The following is a 17,654-nucleotide window of genomic DNA, read 5'->3' as shown; positions in this document are numbered from 1 at the left end:
TTAGAGTATAAAAAAATATTATTTCTTCTTTGTTATTAATTGTATAACGTTCATCCATGCATTTTATAGGACAATTCTATATAATAAAGCTTATTTTACAACCAAATCATCGGACAATGTCTTGGTACAGTAGACCCAAGCCTTTATACCTATTACAAGCAACATAAGAGATTGAAATATCCAGCTTTTATGAAATAAAACTTCTTCGGGTGCGATGATACCATTTACACTACACTATCAGTATATGCCAAAGAGTATGGTAATATCAGATAACCAAAGGAATATTTTTAACTACATATTTAAAATGAGTTTAGGTACCAAAGGAAAACTTTTTACGGATATACCTACCGTGATAATGTTATTTATGTCCTATCGATATTTCGACACTGTTATAGGCGTCCTAGTTATTGATTGACTGGAGACTGATTGATGTGGATGTAAACAATTATGACAAACCTGTCTTCCCGTTTTCTTAGCCTTTTTCTACGTATACTGTCACCACTAAAATAATCAGTCACGACAACATATTTACTATATGACCTCAACCACCTGTTTTGTCTCACCTACTTCTGCTATTAACAGCTTGCTTTGTAAGTTGTATTCTGTATTGATATATACGGTAATAACATTATTGGGCACAGTAATATTAACTGAGGAATGACTGCTTTTTGCAATGTAATTGGCGACACCCGAGATACCGCTCTCGCTTTGCCATTTTGGAGGACAAAGATATGGCATATTCGTCCTCGTGTAGACAATTGGGTTACCTTATCTCCTGTCTACCTAAAAAGAACTTATAAAGCATGCTGCTTGGCAGCCGAAATAGATAAGACTGACGACGAAAGAGGTTTATTTATTTACTGTTTGCCTCTAATAATGTTGCCCTTTTATTCCCTCAGAATTGATTGTCATATGACACGTGAGAGAACGACGTTACAAAAGAAGGATGTTTTTCCACACTGTACCGGTCGCAAATAGTAACATAAGTAATGACAAAAAAAGATAAACAATTTTTTAATATATTAAATTATTTTCAAAGACGGGATACAACTGAACGTATGTACACTTATAAAATACTCCTCTTATACGAGTATGTTCCATATTATTAAGAGGAATCAGTGGTATCAAAGCTAATTAGCTAAATTAAGCCATTGTGCAGTGATTGCACATATTTAATGTTTATATATTTTTATCTTACTTCTTTCCTAAATAATCATGACTAAAAACTGTTTTGCTAAGTACATTTCACCAAAATATTTTTTTACTTTTTGGGATCTAATCAGACCATAACAAAATAAACACGAGTAGGAATGTTGAAATACGAGAATGTGTCCAAAGTAGTGGCATTTCACACGCCCCACGACCATCGAGAAATACAATACCACACAGTATCATTTATCATTTACCGAATTCTGTTGCTCCGTGATCGCTAAATATAGGTAGTGCGATGATTAGCGTTGTGTGAACGCATCTTTACTTTCTAATCAAATTTAAAATGTACAATAAAATCACAAAAACAAAATGTAAAATGTAAAAGACATTCTACTCTTTAAAATCTCTTTACATTGAATATTCGATTTTCAAAATTGACGGAAAATAATTCGAATTAGATAATTTGAAAATGATAACAAATCGAAATGATTGATAAATTGTGTAAAGTACAAACATACAATTTCATGATTATTAAAAAAACGCGTCAGAATCTGTCCATTTATTTCGAGGCTACGATGCTACAGATATACACATATATAGAATACGTCAGACTTATAACAGCCCGTTTTTGCATCTAGGTTTAAAATATACAATGACAAGTGTACGGAATTATGTAGGATCTCTGATTCAAATCCGGCTCGAAGGACCAAAGATACATGACACTCTATAAATTCGATAGGAGAACAAGAACGAGAGCAAAAGATAGATAAAACTATATAATTATTATAAATATACGAACTCAATAAAACATTTACATAAAACAGTTTGTAACAATAAGAGTTACCCTCTTACTTTTCGTTTACGGTAAAATTAAGTTATCATCATTTATGACGTCATTTATATAATAGTGTTGTACTAACTCTCGAACAGAAGTTGTTGTATAGTATGTATAGCGTTGTCACGATGATGTGTTGCAAATGCAGCCGACAGCATCAGAGACGCCGCTGCGGTGACGCCGCGATGACGCCGCACGTTAGTTTGTGGTTATCAGAACAACAAAACTAAGGACTCGTGTTTGATCAAATTTTAGGTAAATGGTTTTATGTAAGACTATTTTATGTGCTTTTATATTAACGAAGGATATTTATATGCGCATTGTTATTTATTATATCGATGGTATCAATCTGAAAGTCAATTATAGAAAAACATTATCCATTAAGCCATTATCTTATAAAGATTATAAATAATTAAAAAATTTCTTCCTTTTATCTATACAAAATATTAAATCTTCTCTGCAATTTATTAAACTTTTCTTGTTTTGGACAATCTAATTAAGAAAAGAAACGTTTTTATGCCTCCAAAAATATTAATTTTTGGGCATTGGAGTAAAAAATCCTAAGTTAGAAAGCCTGAAAAAAGAATACAATTTAGTTATATTAATTAACAAATTAAATAATTCCCAATATATTTATAAAATGCCGAAGATTTGCAAATAAACGTTTTAAATATTAACCGTCGTATCCATACATCTATTATTCTATTTAATTCCTTTAAGAAGTGAGAAACAGCGACGCGTACTAATTGTCTATCCCACATGGATAACAAGACATTATAACATTCACAATAGATTTCTATAATTCATTCTTCTTATTAATCAATACGAGATACATATAGATTTAGGACTGTAAATGAGAATGAGGTCAGATCAGTCAGTCCATCACGGTGAATATATGAGAAATAAACCACGACACGTGACATAGTGAAATTATAACTTAAAGCAAACTCATGAAAAATGTACAGGCGCCTAGAAATTCCACTTCCTCTATATTCAGAGAGCATTTTGCAGTGGTCGTGGCTAGAATGCATATTTATGATGGTAATATATCGAATATCAGTTGTTGAACGTTGTCTATGTATGTATAAAATAAAATATCGAGGAAATAAACTATTCTGTTGACTTGCACGGAACTTAACTCAGTTTGAAAGCTCAGAGCATATTCCTTTGTTATATACACTTGGGGCAGTCATTGTTCATTGTTTGTTCCGTGAAAACGTTGTGTTTTAAATATACTTTATGGGTGATATTGGCGACTGTCTCGATGAACTAAAAGTACATTTAGAATATTCTTTATAACAACGATTCGTGATCTTCGATGGTTGAGAAGATACGTATTGTTTATATGATATTATTTTCCAATATCTTAACCTTTGATACTATTCTCTATAAGTAAACTTGTAATGAATTACCGTTTGTGTCATTGGCTTTAAAGCAAGGATCATATATAAAGCTAAATCTAATAATATTAGATTATTTTTTAATCCAATTTTAGGACTTGATAACAGCACATTACGATATAGTAGTAAATGTAAGCTAAACCTTTACATCCTTTATATTGTATTTTTATGTTAGAATATAGTCTATATAATGTCTACATGGAGAGTATAAAGTTACATAACACAAAATTCGATGCGGCCGATTTTAGGGAAAATTTCAAGTGGAAAAATAAACCGAGCTACGTAGAGCCAAGATCATATTTTTCGAATATGCACAATAAATAGAAATACTGTTTTTCATTCCTTGATATCTCTGACATCTCTCTGTATCCCCATTCTTCTTCTAACCTACACAATGAATATTGATACGGTTGTCACAATCACATAAAGAATTACTTACATAATCTTAAATTACATCTATATATTAGTAATATGACCTGCATCACATATACTATACATCCGAAACAAGCAATGGTAGGGCTAATTTTAATTAACTGAATTAAATTATTTCTCTAGCAACTGTCGACAGTCGCAGCACAAATAATGATAATTTTCCATAAAACCCAAAACTAGTAGTTTAGATTGGCAACATGACAATCGTTTCAAATTTTAAACAATCCATATAGTAATTAATTGGTACTCACTATAATTAACAGTTTATTCAATGAGCACTAAAGGCTATCTGTAATCTTATCGATCGGTCTTTGATTTCGCCGCGTCATAAACTAACCCCACAGTAGGCAATGATTTGGCCTACTAAATTAATTGCATCTCTATACATAGAGTAAGCTTAGGTTGTCGTCTTAAATATGTTAGGTGCTGGGCCATTAATATGACGCTGTTAATATTAAATTTAAGTATAGTATACATAAAAAACAACTGACTCAAAATGGGATACATGTTTTAAGTGTTTAATTTTAGACTGACGTATACATAAAAAAAAGGATCAAATTGTGATAAAATTATTCCATGATAAGATAAGATTAGAAATATTCCGGATTAATCTCTATCTACAAAAAAAAATCTTATGAATATTTGATCAGTGCTACTTTCTCACAAAACTTAATGAATGGACTTAAATAAAATTTAATACACACATATATTTCAACTTTAAATTATTATATTGGATAGTTTTTACCCGAATTTCTGGTTAATAATTCATCGAAACATATTACTACCTTAATTGGAGTCCAACTGTTGTAAATTTTGTTATATGAGTATTCTGTATATATATATATATAAGTAGTAATGACATCAGAAGCAAAAATACTCGTTGAAAACGCCTATTCTAATTTTGTATAAAAATAGCACAAACCGACATCAATGTATCATCTGCACCGATTGTAGTCGTAAATGTCAATTACGAAAAAATACAAAGTGGATGCCATTGGACGTTCGTAGGACAATAGTAAATACTGCTGATAGACTTGTTTAACTATGTCATTGGCCAAACTAGCTGTTGAGAAAACACAGAGATGAATTAAAGGAGTAGTAAATGAAGTGAAATAATTATTTTACCTTTAATAAAAAGAATACTTAGTTATTTTATTTATAAAAGCTAAAATAATTGTTCAACATAATTTTCATTTCCATTCCAATTCGCTAGAGTGACTCATCTATATATATGTATACATTTTTAATATTAAAGAAAATATATATTCTAAACAAATACTTTTTAAGCTAAAACATAACTAACGGTTTATACAGTGAAATGATTGTAATAACTTTAAACTACTTGTAAATTTGAAATCAAAATCACATGTACAGGAACTAGACTAGTTTACTTATAATTTTCGATTAAATTAGTAACAATAGTTGGTCAAATATGAATTCTACATAGCTGCTCTACACACATACCATCCATCCAGTGATTTGAACTTATGTAACTACACAATATGTCAGCAAATGATTCAGCGAGCGCCGACAGTAATTAATCAGTCTTTGTGAGCACGCGACTATAGACGTAAACTATTGTTTATCCTACTTTTGTCAAAAGTCAAAATACTTATGGTGTATCTATGGGGTATTATAACATCAAATAAATGGATTTTTTCTACATTTCTTTTGTATTTATGGCACCCTACCGTAATATATAAAGTTCTATTTTTGTACTAGGCTCATCTTTATAAAATATACATTGGGAGCTTATTCATAAAAGCTAAAGCCTGCACAAATACATTATTCATTATTGGAATGTTTTGTTACTTTGAATGAAGAAAATAGTTAGCATATAAGAGTAAACTAGGTAAATAGGTAAATTAGATTTAGTGGCTATAATAAAGCCGTTGGTCTTGGTACTAATATACCTATACATCTTTTAGGATGTGATCCATGACATGGAATAACTGTTACGTGGATAAAGGTTATCAATTAATTTAGACTGTGTACGAAACAAAAATAGTGTAGAACTATTTTATTAAGACTGAGGAAAGTATTTAGCCTGAAAATAGGATTTTATGTCTAATGGTATTCATAGTATACAAAGTAATATAAATGGAATAAATTGTAATGTAACGATTAATATATGTTAAGAATTATGTAGTTGAAATTTGGTGCACAAATAAAGCATATCCTTGATTAACACAGAAGATACTTTTTAGCGGAATTCAAATTATTTAGTCTAGTTTAGAGCCGTGTTGTTTTTACTTTAGCAATATACTATTGGTTTTTATAGGACTCCAACTCTTCTAGTTAATCAAAAGCGTCATATTAACTGCTTCTATATTCGCGAGTCTGTGGGCGGTCTGTTTTCCTTAAACAATTTATGCGATCGGCGCCTTTAGCAGCAACTATCATTGAGAGCGACGCGCTAACCAAATCAGTGATAATGTAAATAATGACCGTTGATAAATTTACTTCTATCTATATTCGAGAAATGCTATTTGCGATGATGATCTGATTCTGTTAATTGACTACACAGATGTGTTAAAACATATATCTTTGTTTCATACTAATGTCATACTTGTATATTTATCAATAATTAGAATTGTAAAATTTTAAATAACATATTTTGATATTAAACACAGTCTGGTACCACATCACACTTGTAAGAAACGGCTATTTACTTTTCGCTAATTTACGTAGTAAGCTTTTCTTAAAATATAGTGACTTTTTTCAAATTGGTTTACAAACAAAAAAGTTATACGGGTACGGTTACGGTTAGTACGATTAGTACGGTTACGGTTAGTGATCATCGAATTAACTAAATTTATATAAATTTAGTTTCTATACATTGGTTATAAATTAGTACAGTATATTAAATATTAGCTGTTAGCTGTCACTGCCTATGCGCAGATCTTCAACCCCTATTTCATCCATTTCCAGACTATTTGTCAAGATAAAAGGTAGGTTCTATAGATAGCTAGTGTTTATTGCAGACTCTTATGATGTGATATGTATCTGGCATTTCTCTTTTTGATTCCCGCGATACAGGTTCGCCTAGTCCGGGGTTCATGTATATTGAGCATTGTAATATTTAGTATATGTTTAAAAAAAAGCCCATGTCCGTCCTTATAATATAATACAACTTACATTTATGTGTTTTATTCAGCGGTTTAATTGTGAAAATTGTCATTTATAATATTACCACACGATACAGACTTGCATGTCTAGTGTGTGGTTCACAGTAATGTGTATTAAATGTAAAAGTTTTTTTATTGGCTAATAAAGTTTATTATATTATTATTATTATTATATAGTTTATTTGTCTAGTCTGCGACATTAAAAAGATCGTTAAAATTTTATAAAACCAGTGTAAGTTTAGATTATATTCATTCATAAGCGCAGATTATATTCGGTATCGTATACCAAACGGACCAGGAATTATTTTCACCTTGCAGCTTGCTCCAATATCTGAGTCACCACAACCGCAGCGGTTTGACCTCTATACCCGAGGTGTTATTAGATCCACATCCAACGCTCACATGCTTAGGTACTTTCTGTTAAGTACAAATTTTGCACGCTTGTTTCAATTAAGTAAATGAAACGTGTTATTTGGTACTTCCCCTGAATTAAAAGAAAGGAGCTCAGAATTCATCAGTTTTTGTATACTATATACATGTGTAAAGTGTGCTTCTTTGCTAATTGTAACAATTAAATTATATTTCTTATTGTTGTTAATAAAAAACAGACATTTAAAAAAGCTAACGTGATGGAAATTGTGTAGAATAATACTTTCTTTCTAGTGTAATATAATAAATCTGAAAATTTGTTTATTGTTACATCATGGCGCATTCTTCTCAATTTAAGGAATTTTGTTTATTTTTTTATTTACAATTAAGAGCACATCTTCAGTGTACCAGTTACAGAACAAAAAAAAATTAATACATTAACAGATACAAAAGGCAGTCATATCACTAAGCAATCTCTTCCAAACAATCTTGGGGTGGATATAGAAAGTAAAAACAATAAAAGAGTAGGTGGCGCACGTAAAAAATAACAACAAATATATATGTCTATAAATATACATAAATATTAATATAATATAGGTATGTATTAGGTAAGTATATAAAAACTACTACTTTTTATACAACTATCCATTGATACGTTTACACCTTATAAACAGTTTGAATGGGCATATCATTTTAAAAAAGGACAATACCCACTATTTAGTATGTGACAAAAGTCCGGTAACAATGTCCAAAATATTGCAAACTGTCCAATAACAGATATCCATTAAACAAAATAGAATCTTATATCTAAAGCATAAGGTTAATATTTAGTTTCCTAATATTAATTGAATACTAAGTGTTAAATTAAGCCATAGATTACGCTTTCATTGACCACCCCCGTTTTAAGCAGGACGTGATTTATTTGCTTATCTTTTCTTTTGTTATCCCATACTAATGAGATGAGAAGGGATCATAGATAAAGATATTTATAGCGGGATAAAGGTGTTTTGTATAGTAAATTATCGTTTTGATACACAATGACAAACATCTTTTGTACTGACAAATCCAATAAAATAATTTATCGATATGGCAGCATATTCAATACACGAAATACTGGATTATAAAATTATAATCTTTACCAAAATGTAATGGGATACAAGTTTAGTAGCTAACAGATTAAAAGATCTTCACATAATCTTCTGAATTTTACCGTAGTAATATGATATGGCAAATCTTAAAAAACAATAATTTGAAATTAATCAATTCACTTTATTATCATAATTTTAATATAGCATACAAAAAAAATGGCAAGCAGTTGCGTTAAATAGACAATTTAAGTGATAGTTAAAGTCGGAACTACAAATACATAATATTTCAAAAGCGTATGTAATAAAGACAGCAGATTGATAAAAAGCTCCTATCGCTCCGGAGTACCGACGTCTCAGATAACGATACGCATCAAACTGTCAATGAGTCTCTGTGAACATTTTCATTTCGCCGATAAGTTGTCAATCTATTTTTTTTATTTAATAATTATTATTTACGTGAAGTATCGAGACTTTTATCATATTATTATTGTAAGACATAATTTATATGTCTATATATTATCTTTATGAAATGATTAAATAGGAAACTATCAAGTATTGTACTGACTATACAGCGCCATCTTACAATTAGTTAGATTAGAGACATTCGTGTTTATTTCATAACTTATTTATATTATAAAAATGTAATAATGATACAATATCTACAAGGAAATGCTAATTAATTATGTTATTTTCTAAAACCATTTTAAGTATTATATGTTCCACCATTTCGTATAATTGTAGTGTAATGATAGATAGAGGAAAGGAATGAAATGACTACCCTTTTTTCTTAAAAAGGGGTAATCGGTTCAGAACGTTAGTTAGTTACGCGCTGGAGTTAGAACAAAGAGGAACTTTGAATAAACGGCTTGCGTATCGATTCACTGTTTTTATTATTGCCACCTGATTTCTTATATTATATTATCATTAGATACTGCTAAAAACAATATTTACAGTGTTAATTTTAGTTATTTCATTTTGTCGGAAGTAGGTACCTCTAATTTCGTATATTACATTTTTTTTCTCACTAATGTGATAGTAATGGCGTTTTTTTACTTAAGTATCTACTTTCCTTTCGCATTTGCAATAATAATACTATATCTTCGGTACTGTTATCCCAGTTTGGGTAGTCAAAGACACCGTCGTCACACCTTCGTCGTTATAGCCAATACATCACTTTACGAGTTAAAATCTCGTCAAAATCGGTCCGTTTCAGAATTTGAAAAAACAAACAGACAGAGAGACAGACATTTTTTTATATAATATATATTGTGCCGTATATACTTTCACATGCATTTAGTGAAAAACTGTTGATTTGAATTTACAGATACTGTAATTTTACTTATTTGTATAGATTACAGTCCATTTATATATAAGAATTTGTTACAAAACTCTACTCTAACTCTACTCACTCTCTCTGTATATTTCAAAACAAACTTGATTTTTGTTGCAACAAAATATCAAATTAAATTTACAGGGAAAGTAATGCGCGCAGACTAGCAAGCTTATAAACAACTCTGTGTATAAAGCCTTTGTTCAACAACCACGCCTAGTTCAACATCTCCGAATGATGGGGTTGTAGACAGGACAATAAGGGTAACACAGCGTCCTAGACAGCCCATAATCGATATTCCATTCAACGATTCAGATTGTATCGAAATCGACAAGCATTGTGACTTTGTGACTTCAGTCATACGCTGAAATGTGACAATGGGTTTATAATAGGCAGTGCTACAGAAATATATGGAATAGTCTATATTTTTAGATTCATATTCATATTCTAAGGACGGTGTTACATATGAATGTGGATGGTTATAAGGTAGAGGAAGACCGAAAAGGAGATGGATGGACTGTGTGAAAGATGATATGGTGAGAAAGGGAGTAAATAACGGGATGACTGCGAACAGAGATGAATGGAAGAGAAAATCATATTACGCCGACCCCATATAAAAGGGATAAGGAAGAAGCAGATGATGAGTCTATATATTTACATATATATAATAATATATATATTTAAATATTTCTTATATATTTTTAGAGAAATATAAATTTTAAAAGGTAAAGATTATCTTAACTCATATATATTATAAAGGCACATTTTAATCGATAAAAATGTAAAATTACAGGATATATCAATATATGAGTGGTATCGTGGGAGCCACATGATAAATTATTGTCAGTAGTGCTATTCATGTATGTATGTAGGCGATGGTTACCTCTTACCATCAGGTGAGATATCAGCTTGTTCGTCATTCTAATTAATAATAATAATATCCTTGGCTAACATCCGGAACATTAGAAACAATCATACTCATAAAACCATATGTTTGTACCGTACTGGGAATCGAACCTGTCACTATAAGAAGTAAAGCGGTGTGCTAAACTGCTAGTCAACCTAGGCCGTCAAAATAATTACTTATAAAAATATATATTATTCCTAAATTATTATCTACACATGCCATTTAAATTATCATTAGTCCATAAATTTGTAAGCACCATTCGTAACGAACAATTTTGACACCAATAAAGTGGATATATAATTGTAGGGTGGTGACAGCGACAAACATTTTCATTAATAACGAGTCTACACAGAATCCTCTTATAAACATAACAACTGCATTCATATTGTATAACGAAGCATAACTCATTCGATTAAAGGGAATTCTGCCGTATGCCTGCGGGTATTTAATTGTATACGCCAGGACACGACATCCTGACCAATTATTAAAGACACCCCAACGCGGATGTATTTGTAATACTGCTATAGGAACGGTAAAAGAGTAGAGAGGTCTTGTTACAGTGTTCGCATAACATTCATCTACACCGAGCTTTGATCTATGTATCACGAAGAAAGTGTTAATCCCATTTTGATGCCACTAATTACCACATTAATTGACCGTGAGGTATTGTCTTCTGCATTATACGATGACTGTTATAGAGCATGACTTATTTCGAAATATGTCTATTACACTAAGAGACGAATAAATAAGTTAATACTGAGATATAAGACCGTTTATGGAATTAAAGCTGTGGTCAAAGTACCAGTAATATATTTGTTGTATGACTTAAAGTAGATTAGAGTCGTCACCAACTTAAGTCAATGTGTTGAATCAGACGGGTCGTTTTGGAAGCTTATGGTTAGATATTTACATAATCAAAATAATATGGTCACTTATGTCAAAATATATCCACATATTTGTATTATATATACTTAGTACTCCTAAGTTTATATAATATAAATATGTGGATATAGACTAGACTTTATACGAGGAATGGGCACATATGTCTCACGTATTAGAGCTATCACAGGCGTCTCAGTGGACCTATTCATGTATATAGACTTTTGTAATAAATAGCGACTTAATGACCAGAAATGATTAATTATAAGAATTTACACAAGACTATCTAGTCCCATGCAAAGCAGAGTTTGTGTTGTTGGTACTAAACAACTGATGCGAATGCTTATATACATATATTTTTGTAAATATATACAGAGAAAATACCCACAGAAATACATGCAGTCATATTCATAAATACAAAGGCATGTCCGTACTTATGTCAGTCCTTACCCGAACTCGCGACTAGAAGAAGTATGATGTGCTAAACTGCTAAAGCACCGAGCCGGTAAATTAACAAACCGTAATAAGTGTGATAATATTAAACAATTAAGCCATCGTAGTTTCGAGTCAACAATAAACACTTTATTGTAATATAAGAATATTAAGATAATTTATCGGTTGCTTTAGTCCGAAGAAATTTTATTCCTATTATTCTAAGTTATTCAATTATAACACACATATAGTTATCTATATAAACTACAATTGGTAAACAAGGTCTTTAATTGTACCTACAAAACGTGACCATAAATTATCAAAATTGTATGTACTTAGAGTTATGCTCCTTTTTTTAAGTATTACCATAATTTGACCATAAATTGTTTGTATTAATAGGGTCGTGTACTCTGATGGTATATTTAGCTTGTTAAGAATATTTATGGTAAAACTACATATTGTGATAGGATAAAAAGAGAGAAGTTACGTATTCGGAAGAGTCCGATGTAGGAAGTAAACTATTTAGGTACAATTTTTTCTTCCATCTTCTGCGGGTTTCAATCTTCGCACCCTATTAATGGTTTTATTTATTTATAAATATATCTAAATTTATTACTATTATTTAATTCATGTTTACTGTTGTAGTCGTAATGTTTTTTACTTCCCTAATTGATGTCTAATTATTGTAGCAATCTGAAAAGATTTAGTCAAATAAATCCATTGAGCTGAATTTATGTAATATGTATATAATGTTTTATTTACGTTTTTAGCTATCTTTAGTCATTATGACGGCACGGTGCGAATTTTTGTATTTATCTGCCAGTTTAGTAGCATAAATATTAACATTAATTTAATATTTTAATATTTTTTTAATGTATAACCATTGGGAGATTCGTGTACCATTGTCTAATAATGCATTTTTTATTCGTAGCAACAAACAGAGAGCAAGCAATAGTTCTGACAATATTCACATAGCGTCGTCAGGCTTCGATGACCCCTGCTGGGCACTTGGCATTAACGACTAATAGCAGCATGTTAATCGACAGACGATCACTGTCGGCGATCGCGTTTAAAAAAAAAAGTAGAGCATCACACGATATAGAGATAAAATTCGTAATCCGTTCCACGTATTGAATATCGAAGTGTACAAGATCACTTGATTACCACAGTGAGGATTTTATTGGATCAAACTGTTTGTAATGTTTAGATGTCAAAAGGAAAATTGACTCCAAAACCGTTTTTGAAGTATTTTTTATTTCAAAAATGTGTTTTGGTCTGGGTCCTACAGAAGTCCAGATTGAAGTAGATAGCTAAAGGTTTTTGTTGAGTAATATGATGGGTAATTAATTTACTATGAGTTTTTAATTGGAGACATATTACTGTTATAGTTCAATCGTGCCAGGGAAGAGTGAAGTGAAGAAAGAGAATTATTAGTAACAAACGTTTCAAGTCGACCTGAACACCATCAGCATTATTTTCTGGTTCACCACAATGGGCTAATTAACCTAACATCATTATCATTTTATTATCGTCTATTAGTGCTTTACAAGCATATATTGTTAGCACATACTGGTGGACATATATATTTGTCTGTAAAAAGCCCCGCCAGCGTAAACCGCAGCCGGCGATTGGCGCTACCACCATTCCAGTCTCAAGTTTTAAAAGAATAACATTGGTATTGGTTAGTTTTAAAAGAATAACAGGTCTTGAACCCAATTAAAAACTTACATTTAAAATTATAGAATTTAATAATTAGGAATTTAAAAATATAACCTTAAATTAAAATCAATATTTCTGTAACTTATATTATCTACTTTTTTCAAGCAGTTTAATTTTATCTTTAATTAATCGTGGCGCCATCTATGACTGCATAGACAAACTACATTCATTGACTAACATAAAAGAATATCTACTTACCGGTAGATGTCACAAACAATTGAAATCATTATTCTTTTGTAATTATGTAAATCTTAATAAAGGGTAAAATCCCCAAGGTTTCTCAATACTGAAAATAATAGTACAAGTGATAGTAGTAGTATATAAATACAATAATGTTATTTATTGCTCCACCACATATCTTAAAATTGTAAAATATTCTTAATATTCTCAGTGATAATTTTTGTGTGGCTGTGAATTTGGCTTGACGATTTGTCAGATATGTCACTGTCACTTTTCATTTTGCTGTCAGTTATCTGCCAGTTTTGTTTTTTATTTTCCTATACTATATTTATTATTTATATAACTTTTTTTCGTATAATATATATAAATAAAAACTAAGTTGCATTGGTTTTATTATAATTTAACAATTAATCAATAATGCAATTGTTCTATTAAGTAAACAATATGTTTAAGGAATTATAAAACATTTATATTAAAATGTACAGCTGACTGGTACAACAAGAGGTTACAAATTATGAATGTGATAAGATTGCGATTAACAAGAAATCCCTCTAACCATTTTTACCATTTAAATAATCTTGTAAAAAGAAGTAATTTCCCGCTGAATATCGCGTACTATTATGCTACTACTTTTGACGCGATAGATTTATTGACTAATGATTTGATACAAAGATACAGAGGTGTAAATAGAAATAATAAATTTGACTTTAAAAACACAAGGACAAGGGGATTCGCAGAAGCAGAATCGCCTTACCAAGATGTATCAAGTATGACTACAGAGCATTTGGATAAAGTGTTTTTACAACTTTTGTCAAAAAACAAAGACAAAACTATAGAAATCTTGGTGTTAGATTGTCTAAATAATCGTAAGTTTATTAGTGGTCCCACTTTAAAAAAACTTTATAAACATTACAGTTTTGCAGGAAAACCAGATACTGTTCTAATACTTCAAAAATACAGTAGCAAAGTGGACCCTTATATAAACAAACGTAATGGAAATTTTCAGCATTATTTAGCTAAAGCACAATGTTTCAAAGGAAACTCAGAAAAAGGTCTAGCAATTTTGACGGAGGCATACAGAAATAATGAATATCTGAGATCTTTCTATAGGTCTATATTTAAAGAACTAATCCATGATTCAGTTCAGAACAGATCGGAGGCTTCGTTAATGATATTTAAGAAATATGTCTTAGAATTTAGTGAGAAATGGGAAGACCATTACCCATTAGTATGTTTTTGGCATATTTGCTGGTCCAGCACATGGTTTTCAGATCAAATGTTATCAAATGAGCTGTTGGAATGTTCTGAAATGCTTCAGAAAATTATTAAGGATAAGTAAGTTTGCATTTATTCTTTCCAATATTATAAATAACAGTTTGTAATTTCTGTTTGTTTGTTTTAAGTACATTCATGGCACTGAAAATTGCCATATTTGTATTTATTCTGAGTCCATAAACAGATACTGTAAAACTGAGTAATATTTGTAATAAATCATTCACTTTTATTATTCTCATTAGATGGGATGAATATTGTTGTTTATATAAACCTCATTATTAAGTGTATGTGAACTGTTATAAAAAGAAAACTATATAAATCCACTAAAAATATAGATTTTATTATATCCAATATTAGGTTTAAATAAAAACATAGATTTCTAAATTATTGATGTCAATATGACTTACTAACTTTTGTATTACTTAATACATTACAGGGCTACTGCTTTCACTATAAGCATTTTAAGGGATGAATATAATGAAGATGCTGTGATGCGACTATTGCAAAGTCTACTCAAATATAAAATGATGTCTGAATATGTTAAGGTTTTACAAATTTTATTCAATTACAAATGTAAGTATACAATAATATATTTATTTACTATTAGTTAATCAGCTCATCATCAAGCCGATGAATGAACATCATAACAGATGAATAAATACTAGGTCAATCACTATTATTTATATGTCTTCATCCCTATGATTTGTTTATGTAACTACAATGGCAAACAAACTGAATACTCTTGTGATGGTAAGTGGTAACAATAGCCTACACATTTGATTACTAAGTACTACAGACATCGCATTATCATATGTCGCGGATGATACTACCAATATGTGGCTGTTTTAAAATGCCATGCCAATACAAGCATGTAAAAGCATGCACAAGGATTTAAAATCTATATTGAGTTATATGTATATAATATCTAAAAATAATAATGACCGTTCTGATTGTTTTTACTGTAAATTAAAGGAATTGGTTTAAAATATTAATTCTTAGATTATTGAAACAGTTTAAAGGTTAGAAACTACGGTGAGGATAATATATGTATATATGGGTCTTTGACTATGAATTTTTTGAGACTTAATGAGATGAACATCTTGGCATTTTATGGATTCACCATGTTGGTGCCGGTCCATTGTGTGACAAAGAGGGAAATTTCGAGCAGTTCCTGGGACGTGTGAACTGCTTGTAAATACACAGAAATTTATTAAAGTCAGAAGTCCCTACAAGTTAGCAGCACGTTAAATTGAGATGTTTAACATTTATTCTATGTTGTTAAAGGTGTATGGTTTGTTGGTTGCCGTAAATAAATAAAATAGAAATATATTATTAACATGTATTTAAAATTTGTACTCGAATATTAAACTAGTAAATAAATAATTATTCGAAAACAGTAAATATTTAGATACGTATTTTTTAATTCGTAAACAATGGAAACTACAATATTAAGTGTTATTGTAATGCAGACAATAACGTTGTACTCTCTCGCACTGAGAATAGTATAATATCAATATTAGAATCGTGGAAAAGTAAATAAATTATGTTAACAAATAATTATTTTGATTAAGTACACTTAATATTATTATTTGCACTAATATTATACAGAGGAAATTGTGTATTTATGTGTAAGCCTAGGGTAATCCGAAACCATATTTGAAAAAGTATTTCATTCTACACCGAAACAAACCATATTTATTATATGTGTATTTTTCCAATCCCACAGAGACTGGTTAGTTATTATATGTAGATAATAAAAATTATAATTATAAATATGGCTATTAAAGGAACGTCAAAATTGGGACCACCATTTTACCGATAAGCAGTTCAAATATTGCCCCATAATTAAAAACGCGCTACCCAAAAATTATTTGAAACCAACGACTCTATACAGATAGCTCATACGCTGTATTGATAAGAGTGGTCTCCTCTTAATAGACAAAAAGATGAGTAAAATACAAAAGTAAAACTAAAAATATAAATGAATAAATGAGGTTGTTTATATATTTATTACACCTTCCAGTCTTAACGCCTTAATCAATTAACATGAAAGATTTACATTTAAGCTGAAAAAGTCCCTATAATGTATTCAGATACCTAAGATATAGAAAAAAAGTAATTTAATTATTGTTGTACTCTGTGCTTATATTATTCTTTGATGTTGTCGTCGTCCAACTTTATTATTTACTGAAAATTCAATTGGCCATCCTCACACGCAAGACACTATGTATGCTATGTTTTCTATCGGTCACTCATGTTCATGCGGAAAAAGTCGTAGTCAGAAGCCAGTATAATAATAAAATAAATGTGATTTGTACTGAAATTTTGTGTTTTATATTTTCCAGTAAAAAATCGAGACCTACGCGGATGCACTGAAATAATACGCAACTGCGATGTATTGGGGGTGAAGTTGCCATCGGATCAACAAGGGAGGTACATTAAAATGTTAATAGAAGGAACACGGCCGGAACCAAAACAACCGGTGAAACATACTTCAAATTATTTTAAACTTAAGTTCTAGATGTATA

The 17,654-nt window shown here is 30.3% G+C and overlaps 1 protein-coding gene across 1 annotated transcript; it reads left to right on the top strand.

The window, feature by feature from the left end:
* The first annotated feature begins 14,171 nt into the window (after positions 1-14,171).
* Positions 14,172-17,654, top strand: LOC131853819 (uncharacterized). Its single transcript, XM_059204867.1, has 3 exons — positions 14,172-15,186; positions 15,563-15,699; positions 17,472-17,654. The coding sequence occupies exons 1-3, from the start codon at positions 14,366-14,368 to the stop codon at positions 17,645-17,647; spliced, it is 1,134 nt and encodes a 377-aa protein (XP_059060850.1). The 5' UTR covers positions 14,172-14,365; the 3' UTR covers positions 17,648-17,654.

Source organism: Achroia grisella, unplaced genomic scaffold (genome assembly GCF_030625045.1).
Source record: "Achroia grisella isolate CSIRO2021 unplaced genomic scaffold, CSIRO_AGI_Agris_v1 utg906, whole genome shotgun sequence".
In the NCBI taxonomy this organism is placed as follows: Eukaryota; Metazoa; Arthropoda; class Insecta; order Lepidoptera; family Pyralidae; genus Achroia; species Achroia grisella.
Note: the sequence above shows the minus strand (reverse complement) of the source record. Positions and strands in the feature narration are given on the sequence as shown.